Raw genomic sequence first — 21,563 nt, 5'->3', positions numbered from 1 at the left:
CTATATCTTGGAGGGTGTTTCATTACTGGTGGAATACACTACATAAAACGTGATGTCCACATAAGTCACTATCGTGCTTCATCCATGCTAATCACCACCATTGCATACAGATGGACTTCACATAAGAATTTGGTGACTTTTAATGTGTTGCAATGCCTGTCGTTCTCATTTCTATGACACCTAGCAGTGTGAGGACCACCCTTGGCTTAGTTAATCCCAGGAGACCACTTCTACCTCACTATATATGCTTTGGGGTTAGTGTGGCTTGAAAATAGATTAAAGGGAACCTGTCACCACTTTTCTTTGTCGCTCCATTGGGAGACCCAGACAATTGGGTGTATAGGCTATGCCTCCGGAGGCCGCACAAAGTATTACACTAAAAGTGTAAAGCCGCTCCCCTTCTGCCTATACACCCCCCGTGCTCCCACGGGCTCCTCAGTTTTTTGCTTTGTGCGAAGGAGGCAGACATGCACGCACAGCTCCACAGATTGGTCAGCAGCAGCTGCTGACTAAATCGGATGGAAGAAAAGTGGGCCCATATAGGGCCCCCAGCATGCTCCCTTCTCACCCCACTCTTGTCGGCGGTGTGGTTAAGGTTGAGGTATCCATTGCGGGTACGGAGGCTGGAGCCCACATGCTGTTTTCCTTCCCCATCCCCCTCAGGGCTCTGGGTGAAGTGGGATCCTATCGGTCTCCAGGCACTGAGACCGTGCTTCATCCACAACTCCTGTGGAGCCTGCTGGATAGGAGCCGGGTATCGTTCAGGGACATGGCCCTGCTACTTGGAGGTACTCTGTATCCCTGTGGGGACAGCGCACAGCAACACTCCAGCTTTGCTGGGTGTGCTAGTGCACCGGGGACCGCGGCGCTGACCGGGTTAATATGTGCCATTACACACTCAGCGTTGCTGAGTGTGTTTATGTATAGGGACTGCCGCACTGACCGCCGCTGCCATTTAAACACCGCGGCGCGGCTGGGACTTGTAGTGCGCCGGGGACTTCCACGCCGGCCGCGCTTTTACGGCGGCCGCGTTTATTACTAGAGTCCCCGGCTTTTTGCGGCCTAGTTTCCTTTCTTCCCACCCCCAGCCCTGACAGGCAGGGGAAGGGCAGGACGCTGCACAGAACGAGCAGCACTGAGGGCTGGAGCATGCTTTGCATACTCCACCCCTCTCACTGTGCACAGTGCGGGCACCAGTTCCCGCACTTTCTGGGTCACGCCCACGGCTCCCTCCTCTCCTCAGGACGCCGGCAGCCATTCCTGTCAGCTCCTCGGACGCTGCAGAGGGGGACAAAGTCTGGGAGACCCAGGCAGGGACTCTGGTGGCCTCACAACCGCTTTAAGCGGGTGGTAAGCAGCACCTGTGGTGCTAGCCCCATTGTGCAGTAGTGTAACATTATATGTTTATGGTATATATATTTTACACTGTATGGTGCACAGTTGATTTCTGGCTATATACCCTATTGTGTTGCTCAGGGAAGATAATAGGATGGCGCCCACAAAAGGCAGGGGTGCCAAAACACAGGCTTTTTATGCTGCCTGCGCCGCATGTACGACCCCGCTACCGGCAGGTTCCACTGACCCTCATTGTGTGCACTGTTCGGCCCCTGTGGCACTTACTCAGCCAGAGCCTCTGCTAAGAGGGGCCCAGGGGGAGCCACCTGCTGACACTGTCCAGGTGACGGGGACGGAGTTTGCAAAACTCTCTGAGACTATGGCTAAGATACTAGAAGCCTTGCAGTCCAGGCCGGTATCTCAGCACAGGGACTCTGTTGAATCTTTGTTCCCTGGCCCACCTCAGTTGGACCAACAATGTCCTCCCGGGGTATCTCATGGGTCCCAGGCTGAGGGTTCTGACACAGACCCCAGCCCCAGGCCGACTAAGCGAGCTCGCTTAGAATTTCCCTCGACATCATCATATTGTGCAGGGTCTCAGAGGGGGGAATCTCTGGTTGATGAAGCGGAGACAGTTGATCAGGATTCTGATCCTGAGGCCGCTCTCAATCTTGATACTCCTGACGGGGACGCCATAGTGAACGACCTTATTGCGCCCATCAATCGTATGTTGGATATTTCTCCCTCAGCTCCTCCGGCGGAGGAGTCGGCTTCTCAGCAGGAGAAATTCCGTTTCAGGTTTCCCAAGCGTACACCGAGTATGTTTCTGGACCACTCTGATTTCAGAGAGGCAGTCCAGAATCACCATGCTTGTCCAGATAAGCGTTTTTCTAAGCGCCTTAAGGATACACGTTATCCCTTTCCCCCTGACGTGGTCAAAAGTTGGGCTCAGTGTCCCAAAGTGGATCCTCCAATCTCCAGACTGGCAGCTAGATCCATACTTGCAGTGGAAGATGGGGCGTCACTCAAAGATGCCACTGACAGGCAGATGGAGCTCTGGTTGAAATCCATCTATGAAGCTATCGGCGCTTCTTTTGCCCCAGCATTCGCAGCCGTATGGGCGCTACAAGCTATCTCAGCAGGTCAAGCGCAAATTGACGCAGCCACACGCACGTCCGCGCCACAGGTGGCGTCCATAACCACTCAGACGTCGGCATTTGCGTCTTACGCTATTAATGCTGTCCTGGACTCTGCGAGCCGTACGGCGGTTGCAGCCGCCAATTCGGTGGTACTACGCAGGGCCTTGTGGCTACGGGAATGGAAGGCAGATTCTGCTTCCAAAAAGCGCTTAACCAGTTTGCCAATTTCTGGCGACCGATTGTTTGGCGAGCGTTTGGATGAAATCATCAAACAATCCAAGGGAAAGGATACATCCTTACCCCAGCCCAAACCGAACATACCCCAACAGAGGAGGGGGCAGTCGAGGTTTCGGTCCTTTCGGGGCGCGGGCAGGTCCCAATTCTCCTCGTCCAAAAGGCCTCAGAAAGATCAAAGGAACTCTGATGCATGGCGGTCTAAGTCACGTCCTAAAAAGACCACCGGAGGTGCCGCTACCAAAGCGGCCTCCTCATGACTTTCGGCCTCCTCACTCCGCATCCTCGGTCGGTGGCAGGCTCTCCCGCTTTTGCGACACCTGGCTGCCACGGGTAAAAGACCGTTGGGTGAGAGACATTCTGTCTCACGGTTACAAGATAGAGTTCACCTCTCGTCCCCCGACTCGATTCTTCAGGTCATCCCCGCCTCCCGAGCGAGCCGAGGCTCTTCTGCAGGCGCTGGGCACTCTGAAGGCAGAAGGAGTGGTGGTCCCTGTTCCTCTTCAGCAACAGGGCCACGGTTTTTACTCCAACTTGTTTGTGGTCCCAAAGAAGGACGGGTCTTTCCGTCCTGTCCTGGACCTGAAACTTCTCAACAAACACGTAAAGACCAGGCGGTTCCGGATGGAATCCCTCCGCTCCGTCATCGCCTCAATGTCCCAAGGAGATTTCCTTGCATCGATCGATATCAAAGATGCTTATCTCCACGTACCGATTGCTCCAGAGCACCAGCGCTTCTTGCGCTTCGCCATAGAAAACGAACACCTGCAGTTCGTGGCACTGCCGTTCGGCTTGGCAACAGCCCCACGGGTTTTCACCAAGGTTATGGCTACTGTAGTAGCGGTCCTCCACTCTCAGGGTCACTCGGTGATCCCGTACTTGGACGATCTGTTGATCAAGGCACCCTCTCAAGAGGCATGCCAACACAGCCTCGACGCTACCCTGGAGACTCTCCAGAGTTTCGGGTGGATCATCAATTTTCCAAAGTCAAATCTGACACCGGCCCAATCGCTGACATACCTTGGCATGGAGTTTCATACCCTCTCAGCGATAGTGAAGCTTCCGCTGATCAAGCAGCGGTCACTACAGAAAGGGGTACAATCTCTCCTTCAAGGCCAGTCACACCCCTTGAGGCGCCTCATGCACTTCCTGGGGAAGATGGTGGCAGCAATGGAGGCAGTCCCTTTCGCGCAGTTTCACCTGCGTCCTCTTCAATGGGACATCCTACGCAAATGGGACAGGAAGCCGACGTCCCTCGACAGGAACGTCTCCCTCTCTCAGGCGACCAAAGCTTCCCTTCGGTGGTGGCTTCTTCCCACTTCATTATCGAAGGGGAAATCCTTCCTACCCCCATCCTGGGAGGTGGTCACGACGGACGCGAGTCTGTCAGGGTGGGGAGCGGTTTTTCTCCACCACAGGGCTCAGGGTACGTGGACCCAGCAAGAGTCCTCGCTTCAGATCAATGTTCTGGAAATACGGGCAGTGTATCTTGCCCTGAAAGCGTTCCAGCAGTGGCTGGAAGGCAAGCAGATCCGAATTCAGTCGGACAATTCCACAGCGGTGGCATACATCAACCACCAAGGCGGCACACGCAGTCGGCAAGCCTTCCAGGAAGTCCGGCGGATTTTGATGTGGGTGGAAGCCACGGCCTCCACCATCTCTGCAGTTCACATCCCAGGCGTGGAAAACTGGGAAGCAGATTATCTCAGTCGCCAGGGCATGGACGCAGGGGGATGGTCCTTTCACCCGGACGTGTTTCAGGAGATCTGTTGCCGCTGGGGGGTGCCGGACGTCGACCTCATGGCGTCCCGGCACAACAACAAGGTACCGACGTTCATGGCACGGTCTCTAGATCCCAGAGCTCTGGCGACAGACGCCTTAGTTCAGGATTGGTCGCAGTTTCAGCTCCCTTATTTGTTTCCTCCGTTGGCACTGTTGCCCAGAGTGTTACGCAAGATCAGGGCCGACTGCCGCCGCGTCATCCTCGTCGCTCCAGACTGGCCGAGGCGGTCGTGGTACCCGGATCTGTGGCATCTCACGGTCGGCCAACCGTGGGCACTACCAGACCGACCAGACTTGCTATCTCAAGGGCCGTTTTTCCATCTGAATTCTGCGGCCCTCAACCTGACTGTGTGGCCATTGAGTCCTGGATCCTAGCGTCTTCAGGGTTATCTCAAGACGTCATTGCCACTATGAGACAGGCTAGGAAACCAACGTCCGCCAAGATCTACCACAGGACGTGGAAAATTTTCCTGTCGTGGTGCTCTGCTCGGGGTTTTTCTCCCTGGCCTTTTGCCTTGCCCACTTTTCTGTCCTTCCTTCAATCTGGACTGGAAAAGGGTTTGTCGCTCGGCTCCCTTAAGGGACAAGTCTCAGCGCTCTGTGTTTTTCCAGAAGCGCCTAGCCAGACTTCCACAGGTACGCACGTTCCTGCAGGGGGTTTGTCACATCGTTCCTCCTTACAAGCGGCCGTTAGAACCCTGGGATCTGAACAGGGTGCTGATGGTTCTTCAGAAACCACCATTCGAGCCAATGAGAGATATTTCTCTCTCACGCCTTTCGCAGAAAGTGGTTTTTCTAGTAGCAGTCACTTCACTTCGGAGAGTGTCTGAGCTAGCAGCGCTGTCATGCAAAGCCCCTTTCCTGGTGTTTCACCAGGACAAGGTGGTTCTGCGTCCGGTTCCGGAATTTCTCCCTAAAGTGGTATCCCCCTTTCATCTCAATCAGGATATCTCCTTACCTTCTTTTTGTCCTCATCCGGTTCACCAATGTGAAAAGGATTTGCACTTGTTAGATCTGGTGAGAGCACTCAGGCTCTACATTTCTCGGACGGCGCCCCTGCGCCGCTCGGATGCACTCTTTGTCCTTGTCGCTGGCCAGCGTAAAGGGTCACAGGCTTCCAAATCAACCCTGGCTCGGTGGATCAAGGAACCAATTCTCGAAGCTTACCGTTCTGCTGGGCTTCCGGTTCCCTCAGGGCTGAAGGCCCATTCTACCAGAGCCGTGGGTGCGTCCTGGGCTTTGAGGCACCAGGCTACGGCTCAGCAGGTGTGTCAGGCGGCTACCTGGTCGAGCCTGCACACTTTCACGAAACACTATCAGGTGCATACCTATGCTTCGGCGGATGCCAGCCTAGGTAGACGAGTCCTTCAGGCGGCGGTTGCCCACCTGTAGGAAGGGGCCGTTTTACGGCTCTATCACGAGGTATTATTTTACCCACCCAGGGACTGCTTTTGGACGTCCCAATTGTCTGGGTCTCCCAATGGAGCGACAAAGAAGAAGGGAATTTTGTTTACTTACCGTAAATTCCTTTTCTTCTAGCTCCAATTGGGAGACCCAGCACCCGCCCCTGTTTTTTTGTGTGTACACATGTTGTTCATGTTGAATGGTTTCAGTTCTCCGATATTCCTTCGGATTGATTTTACTTTAAACCAGTTTATAATTCTTTTCCTCCTTCTTGCTTTTGCACCAAAACTGAGGAGCCCGTGGGAGCACGGGGGGTGTATAGGCAGAAGGGGAGGGGCTTTACACTTTTAGTGTAATACTTTGTGCGGCCTCCGGAGGCATAGCCTATACACCCAATTGTCTGGGTCTCCCAATTGGAGCTAGAAGAAAAGGAATTTACGGTAAGTAAACAAAATTCCCTTCTTTTGGCCTATAAGCTGCGGCCACCACTACTGGGCTCTTATATACAGCATTCTAACATGCTGTATATAAGAGCTCAGGCCGCTGTGAGAACATAAAAAACACTTTATAATACTTACCTAACAGTTGTGCGGTGGGCCATATGGGTGTCTCCGTTGTCCGGTGCCGGCGCCGCCTCTTTTGGCCATCTTTGTTCTTGTTCATGACGCATACTACGTCATCCACACTCGCCGGCATTCAGGTCCTGAGCAGGACAGATCAAAGTATTGTAGTGCGCATGTGCAGGCTCAGCGAGTGTGTACGACGTACACGCGTCATGCACACAGGCTTCAGAAGGACAAAGGTGGCTGAAACAGGCAACGCCGGCACCAGAGAACGGAGACTCCCATATAGCCCACCGCACGACCGTTGGGTAAGTATTATAAAGTGTTTTTTATGTTTTACACAGCAGCCTGGGCTCTTATATACAGCATGTTAGAATGCTGTATATAAGAGCCCGGTGGTGGTGGCCGCAGCTTATAGGGCAAAAAAAATGGTGACAGGTTCCCTTAAGGAGCTATTTTTACATGATTTGGTGTGAACTTCACTGCTTCATTGGAAGGAAATCCTAATGCTTCATCACCATAAAAAATTGTCACATTCCAACTTATGGTAGAGACCATTTACAGTAGTAATGCTGAGCAGAAAAATTTAATGTCGGATTTTGGGGGGGGGGGGGGGGGGGACAAAAACAAAATACCACGTTATTTTCAACAGACACAAGTATGTGTCAAAAGAGAACCTTGAGTACCCAGATGTGCATGTTCATGATAACATTAAGGCTATTCTATATCTGGCAGCCTGCATTTTTCCTAGTTTCCGCTCTACAAGTTCCTTCTTTAATTTTCAGTTGTCCGTGGGTGGAGACTGAAGGGGGCTTTACACGCAACAACATCACTAACGAGATGTCGTTTGGGTCACGGAATTCGTGATGCACATCCGGCCTCGTTAGCGACGTTGTTGCATGGGAAACGCACGAACAACCGATGACCATCAAAATTACTCACCTAATCGTTGATCGATGACACGTCGTTCTAATCCCAAATGTCGTTGCTGCTGCAGGACGCAGGTTGTTCGTAGTTCCTGCGGCAGCACACATCGCTATGTGTGACACCGCAGGAACGAGAAACATCTCCTTACCTGCGGCCGCCCGCAATGATGAAGGAAGGAGGTGGGCGGGATGTTCATCCCGTTCATCTCCGCCCCTCCGCTTCTATTGGGCGGCCGCTTAGTGACGCAGCACGAGCCGCCCCCTTTGAAAGAAGGCGGTTCACCGGCCACAGCGACGTCGTTAGGCAGATAAGTACATGTGAAGGCTGTTAGCGATGTTGTGCGCCATGGGCGTCGATTTGCCCGTGACGCACAACCGACGGGGCGGGGGCTTTCACCAGTGACATCGCTAGCAATGTCGCTGTGTGTAAAGCCCACTTAACAGCTGTGATGTCTCTCATTCACTGCACACCCTCACTGGAATGCAGCAGAACTCTCCTAGGTAGCCGTCCCTGATCCCTTGCAGTCCGTTTTCTCCTGGCCAAGATCGATTTTGGCTAAATTTCTGATGAGTTCAGGAAGCAGGAGGAGAACGGGATCTTAAATGGATAAAAATGCTAATTTCTCTGATAACATGTATTACAATGTGTTTTTTTTTTTGTTTTTTTTTAATTCACCTATACTATTCTTATATGCAGGTTATTGAAATGATCATGACCCTTTAAGGGCAGTATTAGTTGATATTTCCATGTTACAATTGGCTATTTCTTCATCGTTCCTTATGGGAGACCCAGACCATGGGTGTATAGCTTCTGCCTCCGGAGGACACACAAAGTACTACACTCAAACGTGTAGCTCCTCCCTCCTAGCATATACACCCCCTGGTAGCCAGTCCTAGCCAGTTTCAATGCTTTGTGTTCAGGAGGTCACACACACATGCATTCTCTGATTTTTGATTTTTGATTTTTTGGATTTCAAAGATTTGGAAGAAAAGCGGGTCCAATCTGGACTCCCGGCATGTCCCTTCTCACCCCACTGTGTCGGCGGTGCTGTTAAGGTTGATTTTACAAGGCTGGAGCCTTCACATGCCGTGCTCCTTCACCATCCCCTGGGGCTCTGGCTTGAAGTGGGAGCCATCACGGTTCTCACTGCTTTGCAGGAGACCGGTCTCCATCCGCAGCCCTGTTCAGGATTCTGCCGGACGGAGCGTTTAACCCCCCCCCCAGGGACATGGCCCTGCATCTCAAAAGCTAAGTATTGAGACATCTTTACCACAGAAAGTGGTCTTTCCAGGGGTCCCTTGTACTTTATTTATTGGGGGGAGTGTGTTATATGACTGTGGTAACATTTCCGGCCGGTTCTCCAGTTTTCACTGGAGAACCGCGCCGATGGTGCCTGCACGCTGGCCGCATGTTTAAATCTAGGCCCCGGCTTCGCCTGAGGCCTAGTTTCGGTTTCACTGCCCCTGCATATTAGTTATGCAGAGGGACAGTGTGGCTCCGCCCAGCGGCTGTGCAGCACAGGGAACGGACACTCCTCACTGAGGAAAGATTCCCTCCCCTGTATACCTCATTTGCCCGCTCTCAGAGTAGGCCCCGCCCCCTCTCCTCGCTCCGGTCGCCATTTTCTCAGCGTTCTCAATGTCTGCATAGGCACAGAGATACCACATTGTGACAAATGGGGGCCTGGGCTGGGGGACTGGAGGGCACAGAAATGTATGTTAAACGGTCTGGCAAGCCACAACCTCCAGTTGTGCAGCTGCTTATATTCTCTGTTTATATACTCTGTTGGGGGTCATTCTGGAGATGCATTCCCTCACAGAGCCCCCACTTCTGCAGCATGTCTCACATCAGAGCAAGGCTGCAAGGCTGTTCTTAATATGCACTGCATGTAGACTCGTACTGCCTGTACTGAGCACATGAACACAGTGGTCCCTCAGCCTGGAGGATCATCAGTGGTCCCTCCAGCTGCTCTGGTGGTGCTGAGCATGCATTAGCCCCCTTCTCAGGGCGCTTCTGCTGCTACAGCTCGCTCAGCAAGCTCTCAGAGGACTCTTCATCTGGTCTCAGTCCCCGTCCTCCTAAAATGGAGACGCAGGGTCCCCTGTCCTTCCCCGTCCCGCAGCTCTGATTCACGAGCTGACTCAATGGATGAGGAGGATGTCTTTACTGGGGGCTCGGACGCTACTTAATGTACCATTGATCTGTCCAAAGGTGATGCAGATGCTAATGATTTGATTGCGTCCATTATATTTGTACTGGACCTCAATCCGCCTGTATCAGTGGAGTATCCCCCTCTGGCAGAAAGGCATCAGTATACCTTAAAGAGAACAAGGAGTGTGTTCCTTAACCACTCCAGTTTTCAGCCCACTAGACCAAGCCCAGAGCCTGTCCTGACAGACGCTCCCAAAGCGTGGTTCTGATGACTGTTTCCCCCTTCCACCACAGGTGGTCAAGGAGTGGGCTCATTCACCAAGGGTGGTCCCTCCGGTGTCTAGTATTTCAGCCCGGATAGTTGTATCAGTGGCTGACGGCACCTCTCTAAGGATCCCACTGTACATTAATTCTGTACTGGACCTCAATCCGCCAGTATCAGAGGAGCAACCCTCTCTAGCAAAAAGGCACCAGTTTACCTTGCCTAAGAGAACAAGGAGTGTGTTCCTTAACCACTCCAGTTTTCAGGCCACTGTGACCAAGCCCAGGGTCTGCTCTGGCAAACGCTTCCCAAAGCGTGGTTCTGATGGCAGTTTTCCCTTTCCACCAGAGGTGGTCAAGGAGTGGGCTCATTCACCAAAGGTGGTCCCTCCGGTGTTTAGACTCTCAGCCCGGACCGTTGTATCAGTGGCTGATGGCTCCTCACTTACGGCTTTGCTGTCCGCCAGGTTGTCCTTCTGGCCAAATCTGTATGGAGGCGGCAAGGGCCTCGTTCTCCCCAGCTCTTGCAGCAGTGCGGCTTTCGAAGCCATCTCTGCTTCTCTACAGGAGATGCATTCCCTCACAGGGACTCTTTGCCCGAAATGGTTGCCTTAACTTCCAGACTTCAGTCTTTTCATCCTATGCCATGTCTGCCATGCTGGAGACTCTCACCGCACTGCGGTGGCCTCGGCTAATTTCCTCGCTATCCGCAAGCTCCTGTGGCTTCGGAAGTGGAGGGCGGATGCTTCTTTTGCTGGGACCAGACTATTCGGGAACAACTGGATGAAATTATTAAGGAAGCTCTTGGCGGGAAGAGTTCTTCCATGCAACAAACCTAAACCAGGAAACCTGTCCAGGGCAGGAATCAGTCGAGTTTTCGTTCCTCCATCTGATCGTTCTCTAAGCCCTCGGCCTCGTCCACTGGCTCAGCCAAGGATCGTAAACCCAAATGGCGCACGAGAAGACCGCAGGAGATGCTGCCACTAAGTCAGCCTCCTCCTGGCTATCTGGCCACGCCAGCAACGTCCTTGGTCGGTGGCAGGCTCTCCCACTTTGGCGACGTATGGTTTTAATACGTCTCCGATCAGTGGGTGCGAGATACCATCTCCCACGGCTACAGGATAGAATTCTATCCAGCCCGCCAAACAGATTTTTTCTGCAACTCCCCCCTGCTCCAAGGCCGCCGCCTTCTCACAGGCTGTGGCATTCTTGCAGGCCACTGGAGTAATTGTACCGGTTCCCGACTGGGAACGGTTCTGAGATTTCTGCTTAAATCTATTCCTAGTACCCGAAGAGGGCGATGCCTTCCGACCTGGATCTCAAGCTTCTCAAGCATGTTCAGGTGCGGCATTTTCGCATGGAGTCTCTGCGATCAATCAATGACCCAAGGAGATTCCCTAGCATCCATCGACATCAGAGATGCCTATCTGCATGTGCCAATCGCAGTTTCACACCAGCGTTGGCTACGTTTTGCAATCAGGGTGGTCCAATTCGTGGCTCTTCCCTTGGGGTTAGCCACGGCCCCTCGAGTATTCTCAAGGTCGGGGCAGCTGTGATTGCGGTCCTACACCTCTAGGGGTTGGCAGTGATCCTTTTGTCCTGGACAGCCTTCTAGTCTGGGCTTCATCCAGTGCAAACTGTTAGCGGAGTGCCTCGCTCACTCTCGCCACTCTAACCAATTCGGGTGGTTTGTCATTCTGTCCAAGCCCACTCTGACTTCGACCCAGAAGTTCATATTCCCAGGGACGCAATTCGAGACTCTGTCGGCACTTGTGAAGCTGCCCTTAGTCAAACAGCAGTCCCTCCGCTGGCGGTCGACGTTGTTCCATCAGGCACCTAATACAGGTGCTGGATCAGATGGTGGTGTCAATGGAAGCAATTCCCTTGCCCAGTTCCATCTGCGTCCTCTGCGGCTGGATATTTTCCGCTGTTGGAACAAGCGGACTTCCTCCTTCCACGGGGTGGTGGCTTCGCCACAGACCAGGGGCTCGTTTCAGTGGTGGCTTCGGCCCCTCTGTCTCAGGGACGCTCCTTCCTGGCTCCGTCCCGGGTGATCCTCACCAAGATGCTAGTCTATCCGGCTGGGGAGCAGTATATCTCCACCATGGAGCGCAGGGCACTTGGACTCTGTCCGAATTAGCCCTCTGGATCAACGTGCTGGAAATCAGAGCTGTGTTTCTAGCTCTCTAAGCCTTTCGCCATCTGTTGGCGGCCGGGCACATTCGAGTCCAGTCAGACAACGCTACAGCGTTTGCCTACATCAACCTCCAGGGCGGGACGCTCAGCCGCCTGGCAATGTTGGAGGTTCATCGCATTCTTCAGTGGACGGAGGACTCCTAGTCCACCATGTCCGCAGCCCACATCCCAGACGTGGAAAACTGGGAGGCAGATTGTCTCAGCCGTCAAACCGTGGCTCCACGATCCTCAGGTTTTTGCGGCAGACACACTGGTTCAAGTTTGGTCCCAGCTTCGTCTGTCTTACGTGTTTCACTCTCTAGTTCTTGCCCAGAGTCCTGCGCAAGATCAGAAAGGAGGGCCGTCGGGTCATTCTCATTACTCCAGACTGACCCAGGCAAGCTTGGTACCCTGACCTGCTCCGTCTGTCCGTAGAGATGCCATAGCATCTCCCGGACTGTCCAGACCTTCTCTCACGAGGTCCGTCTTTCCGCCAGAACCTGCGGCTCTCAGATTGACGGCGTGGCGTTTGAGTCATGGATCTTGACGACTTCTGGTATCCCTCCTGAAGTCATCTCCACTATGACTCGAGCTCGGAAGTATCCTTTGGCCTTTTGGCCTTGCCGACCCTCCTGTCCCTTCTACAGTCCGGTCTGCAGCTAGGACTATCCCTCAATTCCCTTAAGGGACAGGTCTCGGCTCTGTCAGTGTTGTGCCAGCGGCGTATCGCCCGGCTGGTCCAGGTGCGCTCCTTCATGCAGGGCGCATCTCACATCATTCCGCCTTACCGGCGGCCTTTGGAGCCCTGGGACCTTAATTCGGTCCTCACGGCTTCCAGAAACCCCCCTTTGAGCCTCTTAGGGAGGTTTCTTTGTTTAGTCTTTCACAGAAAGTCGTCTTTCTAGTGGCCATAACTTCCCTCAAGAGAGTCTCTGTTTTGGCTGCACTCTCTTCGGAGTCCTCCCTTCATCAAGACAAGGTGGTTCTCCGTCCGACTCCGGACTTTCTCCCTAAGGTGGTTGCTGCTTCCACCTTAACCGGGGCATTTTCCCTGCCTTCCTTTTGTCCGGCTCCTGTTCATCGCTTTGAAAGGGCGTTGCATACTCTGGATCTGGTGCGGGCGCTCCGGATCTATGTGTCTCGCACCGCTGTTCTTAGGCGGTGCACCTCTCCTTTGTGCTGACCGCTGGTCAGCGTAAGGGCCTCTCGGCATTTAAGCCGACCCTGGCTCGTTGGTTTAGGTCGGCCATTTCCGATACCTACCAGTGTACTCAAGTGCCTCTCCCGCCGGGGATCAAGGCACACTTGACCAGAGCTGTCGGTCCCTCTTAGGCTTTCAGGCCCAGGCTACGGCTCAGCAGGTCTGTCAGACTGCCACTTGGACTAGTCTGCATACCTTTTCGAAGCACTACCAAGTGCATGCTCTTGCTTCGGCAGATGCGAGCTTGGGCAGACGCATCCTTCAGGCGGCTGTCGCCCATTTGTGAAGTTAGGTTTCGCCTACTTCTCAGTTTTTCTGTTTATTCCCACCCATGGACTGCTTTAGAACGTCCCATGGTCTGGATCTCCCATAAGGAACGATGAAGAAAAAGAGAATTTTGTTACTTACCGTAAATTCTTTTTCTTATAGTTCCGACATGGGAGACCCAGCACCCTCCCTGTTGCCTGTTGGCAGGTTTCTTGTTCCGCGTGTTATCACCGGCTGTTGTTGTAGACAGAGGTTCCGGTTGTTCCGGGTTTTGCTCTGTCTCTACTTGTGGCTGGATGTCCTCCTTCAGCTTTTGCACTAAACTGGCTAGGACTGGCTACCAGGGGGTGTATATGCTAGGAGGGAGGAGCTACACGTTTGAGTGTAGTACTTTGTGTGTCCTCCGGAGGCAGAAGCTATACACCCATGGTCTGGGTCCCCCATGACGGAACTATAAGAAAAAGAATTTACGGTAAGTAACAAAATTCTCTTTTTTACCCCTACAGTATGAAAGGGGTCAGGTCATCAATCTGTACCAGTAAATGACGACCAGTTACTAAGCTCTGTCCTCTGTTTACAGATGTTCATCCCTGAAAGCAGACCAGAACCTAAGAATGATGTGGGCATCAAGTACAGTGTAAAGCATCGTCCATTTCCGGAAGAGGTGGATAAGATCCCTTTTGTTAAAGCAGATCTTAGTATTCCTGACCTGCATGAAATTGTTACTGAAGAGGTAATGCTTTTTTATTTCTAAGCTGTATTCTGTTAAACAAGATTGGAGACTACTCCCCTTATGCCTCATGCTTTGCGTGTAATATGGATCTGGATTGTATTGAGCTGCTTTAGGGATTAAGTTTATTTTTCATGTCTGATTTTGTCGGAGATCTAACTGAAAAATACCGTGGCGTTCACAGGTGTACGTGTTAAAGAATTGTTCTTCTATAGCTACCAGGGCATGATATGGTGGCACGCTGCGTTCCTGCGGCTCCCTAGTACAACGTAACAGCCATATACATAAGCCTTTATGGAAAAGCCCTCTTTTCCCCCTTGTCTCATCATCATAAATGGATAATAGTTTCACATTTCAATTTCAACAAGCAACTTTGTAATTTTGAGTTTTAAAGCATCATTCCAGTGTTTTGGGGGTTTTTTCAACGTTGGAGTGGCACTTTACATGTAAGCCCCCCGCCCCATTTTATATTTACCTTTTTTGTTTTTTTCATAGTTTTTTTTAGCGCAGCTCCAGACCTGCAGCGCCATCTTGTCCCCATAACGTTTGACTAGCCAGAAGTTACATAACAATCACTCGGTGCAACTCTGAGAGCCAGAACGAGGCTCTCGTAGAGTTTTATTTATTTGTGACCTCCAGCGTGCTCCAAGAAACAACACTGGAGCAGCCGGCAGGTCACAAATCGCCAGGGAATGACCAAGGTGGCAATGATGGAAGATGTGGACGGCGACAGTGGACTTACATTTAACCCCTTCACGACCATGGACGGATATATCCGTTATGGAGCGTGTCCCATTAAGCCCTGCCCCCTGCCGCGGGCAGGCGGCGGCGGTCGGCACACATATCAGCTGTTTTCAACAGCTGACGTGTGCCTGCTAGCCTCGGGGGGAATCGCTTCCACCCGCGGCCATTAACCCCTTAAATCTTGCTGCCAAAGTCTGGCAGCAAGATCTAAATGCGCTCGGCCATGTTTTTTATTTACCGCCGCCCCCACCGGAAGTCACGTGCGTGATCACGTGACTATCGGTGGTTGCCATCGTAGCCTAGGGTCATGTGATGACGCCTGCAGCTATGATGTTTCACTTTCGTTTTCCCTCGGCATGGAACAGAGGGAAAAAGAAAGTGACTGTATCTGCTGTTTACAGCTGTATAGCTGTGATCAACAGATGAATAATAGCGATCGGATTGCTGATCGCTATAGCCCCCTAGGGGGACTAGTAAAATAAAAAAAAAGTAAAAAAAGTTTTAAAAAATAAAAAAAAAAACCTAAAAGTTCAAATCACCCCACTTTCCCCCCATTGAAAATTAAAGTTCCAAATGCCAAAATTAGTTTTTTGGTCGCCGCAAGTTTTACGCAAAATGCAATAAGAGGCGATCAAAACGTAGCATCTGCGCAAAAATGGTACCATTATAAACGTCCGCTCGAGACGCAAAAAATAAGCAGTCACTGAGCCATAGATCCCAAAAAATAACGCTACGTTTTTCGGAAAATGGCGCAAAACGTGCGCCACTTTTACAAGTAAACCTATACATGTTTGGTGTCTACAAACTCGCACCGACCTCAGGCATCATACCCACATATCAGTTTTACCATATAGTGAACACCGTGAATAAAACATCTCAAAAACTATTGTGCCATCACACTTTTTTTGCAATTTTTCTGCATTTGGAATTTTTTTGCTGTTTTCCAGTACACCATATGGTAAAACGTATGGTTTCATTTAAAAGTACAACTTGTCCCGCAAAAAACAAGCCCTCATATGGCAAGATTGACAGAAAAATAAAAAAGTTACGGCTCTCGGAACAAGGGGAGCAAAAAACAAAAACGCAAAAACGGAAAGTGCCCCGGGGCTGAAGGGGTTAAAACACCACTCCAGCCAGGAAATTAAAAAAAAAAAACAACACGCTGGCGATGTACTTAAGTTATATTGTTTTCACTTCATTGTCTAGGTTAAAGGGAACCTGTCACCACTTTTTCAGCCTATAATCTGTGGCCACCACCACCGGGTTCTTATATTGTTATATCCAGCATTCTAACATGCTATATATAAGAGCCCTGGCCACTGTGAGAACATAAAAAAAACACTTTAATACTTAACTAACGGTCGCGCTGCGGTGGAGTTCGGCCAAATGGGCGCCTCCGTTGTCCATTGCCAGCGCCGCCTCTTTCAGTCATCTTCGTCCTTATTCTCAAGCCTGTGTGCATGACGCATCCTACGTCATACACACTCGCCGGTCCCTAGCAGGCGCACTACAATACTTTGATCTGTCCTGCACAGGGCAGATCAAAGTGCGCCTGCTCAGGTCCTCAATGCCGGCGAGTGTGGATGACATAGACGCGTCATGCACCCCAGCTACTGAAGTAGGAAGACAAAGATGGCCGAAAGAGGCGGCACCGACATCGGCCAACGGAGGCGCCCATCTGACCCAACTCCACCGCAGCGCGACTGTTAGGTGAGTATTATAAAGTGTTTTTTATGTTCTACACAGCGGCCAGGGCTCTTATATACAGCATGTTAGAATGTTGTATATAAGAGCCCGGTGGTGGTTGCCACAGCTTATAGGCTGAAAAAGTGGTGACAGGTTCCCTTTAAAGCCGACCTCTACGGTTTATTAAAGGTGGCCAGTCTCTTAGGTAAGGAGCACAGTGCTTACAAGCTCTTTTCTATAGAGATTATATGCACTGCTCTGAAGCTGGCTGGATCAGATCAGCTTCATTGATCCTGAACTACTCCAATGTTGCATGGACAAAGCTACCTCTGATGGCTTCATAGGAAAATGTGCAGTTTGGGCCAGCGGAATGATGATGCCACTGGTCATAGCTGTTGCTCAATCAGGAGCGCACCACTCCCTGGCAAGGAGGGAAGTGGTACGATCTGGTTCAACAAGATAAGAAAACCCCTTTCACAGAATTGGTAGAGCTTTTAATATTCTACGTTTGTGTTGATGGAAAAGAATTTGAATAAAATTGGTTAAAGATTGCCATAATGTTTTATCTTCAAAGTTGGAGTTGAGGCATGAGAAGTTGAAGCTTGGAATGGCCAAACAGATTGCGTATGAGACTGGGCTGGATCATGTGAAGGAAGAGGAGTTTAAGAAGAAAAGTTACCCTGATCCTGTAACGGAGTGCAAGCCTCCCCCTCCGGCACAGGAATTCCAGACCGCTCGCCTGCTATTATCACATTTTGGGTTCCTCTCCCTTGAAGCACTGAAAGTAAAAGAATAATTCTAGAAATGAGGATCTCTGTTGTTTAGTCTTCTATCCAGACCTGTGTACGTCATTCTGAATGTATTGTAACTTTTGTTCTTCTTCAGGAGACAGTAAATAGCCGTCTACCTCCTCACCTTATTGCACTTGACTCGCACATCACTGGTTTCTTTGACGATATTGGATACTTGGATTTACTTCCTTGTCGTCCCTTTGATACAGTTTTTATATTCTACATGAAGGCTGGCCAAAAAACAAGTCAGGAGGTAAGAGGATACATGTTTTTCCTCTGATCAGTCCTATAGGGCAATAGTCTGGTTCAGCATTGCTCCTACGAAGGATTTATAGTATTTCTAACCATTGGTGACGTCTATTTTACAGATCTTGAAGAATGTAGAGTCTTCTAGTAATGTTCAGCCCCACTTCTTGGAGTTTCTGCTTTCCCTGGGCTGGCCTGTTGATGTTGGGACTCATCCAGGTTGGACAGGGCACGTGTCCACAAGCTGGTCGATTAATTGCATAGGAGAAAATGAGCAAGGTCAAGGTACATTTGTAATCACAAGCTGACCCCGGGTTCATTGCATGCCAACTGATCATGAATATCTCTAAAATCATTAACACTTTAAGGGTAGATATTAATAGTATGTGTAGATTTTCTGTCAGTCCAGTTTGTATGTCTCTGACCAGACTTAAAGGGATTGGCCACTACTTATTAATGTTGATGGCCTATCATTTGAAAATTACTAATTTCAAAACTTCTAACAAATTTCAGATTTTTTCATAAAAATAAAACTGAGCAACATATAGACGCAAGTTTACCCCCAACATAAAGTACAATCTGTCACACACAAAAAACATCTCAGAATCACTGGGATATGTTGAAGCATTCCAGAATTAATACCTCCAAAATGACAAGATTTAAAAAATGCTGTTCAGTTATTGGCTCAGTATCTGATCAGTGGGGGAGCGCCACGCGGCACTCCGACCGATCAGCTGTTACTGGGTGGCCGTAGGTTCTCAGATGCTGCTGGAACATAGCATCTCCATCACTTCCAACAGTGGCCAGGTACTGCAGCTCCACCCTATTCAAATGATTAAAGCATGATCGCCACTTTTATTTCTCTAGAGGAAACGGTGACCGCTGAGGATACTGGAGGAAGCATATTTAATGGGGAGAAGAAGGTCCTTTATTATGCCGATGCCCTGACAGAAATCGCTTTTGTTGTACCATCAGCCGTGGAGGCTCAGAGTAAGTTCTGCTCAGTTGTATTTGGTGATGACTTTTCTCGATGACTTATTAATTGTTCATTTTCACCATTACACTTCCTCCTAACAGCAGACACGTCAGAAAGTAATGTATCTGATCAGGAAGGTGACTCCAACATGGATCTTCTGCCTGGAATATTAAAGCAACCATTGACATTGGAACTGTTTCCGAACCATACAGAAAGTTTGAATTCTACACAAAGGGTGAGATCTTATGTCAAATCAGTATTCAAGTAATCACAAGCCCACCTTAAGAAATCAACTTTAAGAAAATGGGTGCTGAGCAGTTCATACATTTTAAAGGGGTGGTCCAACACCTAAAATGTTTTGGGTTTTTTTTTCTATCTTTACTCCCTAACCACTTTTGTAATTATCTTTATTATACAACTCCTAATCTATCTAACCCATAAAGGTGTTTTTTACTGCACTTCTTGTGACATTTCGTTTGAGGGGAGTCTGGCTGCAGTCAGACCCAACAACGTTCATCACCACTCCTGGAAAAGGATGTCCCCAGGGAGTGGCACTGCAGATACTTACTATTTTCTTGCATCGCTGCCTACTGAGGATGTCCTGAATTATGGGTGATGGATTCTGTTACCGAGGTTAGTGCAGCGCTGGCATGTTATCACTCAGCCACTACTTCCACAGTGAGTGACACCCCACAACCTTTAGCACCGCCCATAAACAAAGAATTACCAGGTGGCTACGCTATTGTCTTGCACTATTTCTAGCACCGGGCAGCATTGGTGGTGTCACTGCATCCACCACCACCCAGTGCCGACGTCTCGGCCACAGTGTCCATTGCCCATCATCCAGGACATTCTCAGAGGGCGACAATGCAAGTAACTAGAACGTAACTGCAGCCCCAGCCTCCTGTGACGTCACATTTGAGACTCCTCTCAAAAGAAGCATCACAAGAAGTGCAGTAAAAAACAAACACATTTAGGGATTAGATAAATATGCAGAAGTGTAGGGAACTCTATAATAAAGATAATTACAAAAGTAGTTAGGGGGGGTGTAGGTTAGATAGATTGATAGGTACGTAGATAATACTTTTTAGGTCAGAGACCACAGCTTTAACCTAAATATTAGTCAGAACTGCCTACCAGACAACAATCACTTGACGATTATACGCGTCGCCAGGACACAAAATGTGGTACATCACGCAGAAAATTGTCAGCTGAAGTTAGTCAGAAATATGAGTTAATGGCATATTGAGTTGAATTGGGCCAATTATTTGCCACTTTGGGCAAGCCCACTGCGATTTTTTTGTTCTTGTTGTTTTTTGATGTTTTTTTGTCATCTTGCTAGTGGGATGGTTTGTACGAACAGTCCCATGGCTGGATGATTGGCCAGGGCATAGCTAACCAACATCTTATCCAGTGACACTTCTGGAATTTCCCTGAACACTGTAAAGTTTTTTGCGAGAATAAGAAGTGATTAATCTATTAGCCGTCCTCTAGATTGAATAGTGATCTGACCAATTGATTACTGCCGTCTTGTGCTGAAGTTAGAATTGTACAGGGCTGTAGTAAAGTACTTTGTTTTTCTTCATTGAAAACTTTTATTTGTATTAGGAGTACAGTGGAACCTTGGTTTAAGAGAACAATCCGTTTTGGCAGTGTCCTTGTAAACCAAGTTACTCGTCTAGCAAAGCAAAATTTCCCATAGGAAATCATTGGAATGCAGACAATTCGTTCTACAACTTGTTCAGTGTCCCATCCTGGTCCCCTATTGTGCCATTCCACACATGCACAAACACACGCGCATACACATATTACGCTCACCTTACCTTCCGTTCCCTCGCCGGCCTCCTGGGACTTGCAGTCGCCGGTACACGATGTGTATCCGGTGACCATCGCGACCGATGCCGGACCTTACGCTGCCAGAGTGCTGATGTCAAAGGCAGGAGCCGCTTGCCTCTGATTGGCCAGCGCGCTTGCCTTTGAGTAGTGGCTGACAGCGAAAGTTCCTCCATCGTAATGATGGTTACCTGATACACATCCCGTACTGGCGAACTACAAGAACCAAGAGGCCGGCGATGGAACGAAAGTTAAAGTGAGCATAATATGTGCGTGTTTGTGCGGATTGCAAGAACGGGTCAGAGCGCGGTGAAAGAACGGAACCAGAAGTCTGTGCTATGAGTATTTGCTCGTACAGCAAAGCATGCTCGTAAACGGAGTTACAAATTTACAGCAAGCTTTGCTCGTATAGCGAAATACTCGTACACCGGGTTGCTCATAGGTTCCACTGTTTGTAAATATAGGAAACTCCTTTTCTTCATCGTTCCTTATGGGAGACCCAGACCATGGGTGTATAGCTTCTGCCTCCGGAGGACACACAAAGTACTACACTAAAAAGTGTAGCTCCTCCCTCCGAGCATATACACCCCCTGGATAACCAATTATAGCCAGTTCAATGCTTTGTGTTCAGGAGGCACACACACACTTGCATTCTCATCTGATTTTGATTTTTTGGAAAAGAGTTTGAAGAAAAGCGGGTCCAAGCCTGGACTCCCGGCATGTCCCTTCTCACCCCACTGTGTCGGCGGTGTTGTTAAGGTTGATTTCAGGGCTGGAGCCCTTCATGCCATGCTCCTTCACCATCCCCTAGGGCTCTGGCTTGAAGTGGGAGCCAGCACGGTTCTTCCTGCCTTGCAGGAGACCGGTCTCCATCCGCAGCCCCTTTTGGATCCTGCCGGACGGAGCACTCATCCCTCAGGGACCTGGCCCTGCGTCTCACAAGCTAAGTATATGAGACGTGGTTATTGAGGGGTCCCTTGTACTTTATTGTTGGGGAGAGTGTGCTGTGTAACTATGCTGACATTTCCGGCCGGTTCTCTGGTTTTCACCGGAGAACCGCGCCGATGGTGCCTGCTAGCCGGCCGCATTGTTAAATTTAGGCCCCGGCTTCGCCTGAG

The 21,563-nt window shown here is 50.1% G+C and overlaps 1 protein-coding gene across 4 annotated transcripts in view; it reads left to right on the top strand.

Moving 5' to 3' along the window:
• Positions 1-21,563, top strand: part of RALGAPB (Ral GTPase activating protein non-catalytic subunit beta) — a 146,571-nt gene that overhangs the window by 107,784 nt on the left and 17,224 nt on the right. For all 4 annotated transcript variants that reach the window (XM_075349918.1, XM_075349917.1, XM_075349916.1 and 1 more), the window contains 6 exons: positions 14,020-14,172; positions 17,174-17,383; positions 17,485-17,643; positions 17,759-17,921; positions 18,504-18,626; positions 18,714-18,847. In XM_075349918.1, coding sequence (XP_075206033.1) covers positions 14,020-14,172; positions 17,174-17,383; positions 17,485-17,643; positions 17,759-17,921; positions 18,504-18,626; positions 18,714-18,847 — 942 coding nt within the window. The remainder of the gene's footprint in view (positions 1-14,019; positions 14,173-17,173; positions 17,384-17,484; positions 17,644-17,758; positions 17,922-18,503; positions 18,627-18,713; positions 18,848-21,563) is intronic.

Source organism: Anomaloglossus baeobatrachus, chromosome 5, assembly GCF_048569485.1.
Source record: "Anomaloglossus baeobatrachus isolate aAnoBae1 chromosome 5, aAnoBae1.hap1, whole genome shotgun sequence".
Lineage (NCBI taxonomy): Eukaryota > Metazoa > Chordata > Amphibia > Anura > Aromobatidae > Anomaloglossus > Anomaloglossus baeobatrachus.
The sequence above is the reverse complement of the archived record's forward strand: the minus strand, read 5'-3'. Positions and strand labels throughout refer to the sequence as shown.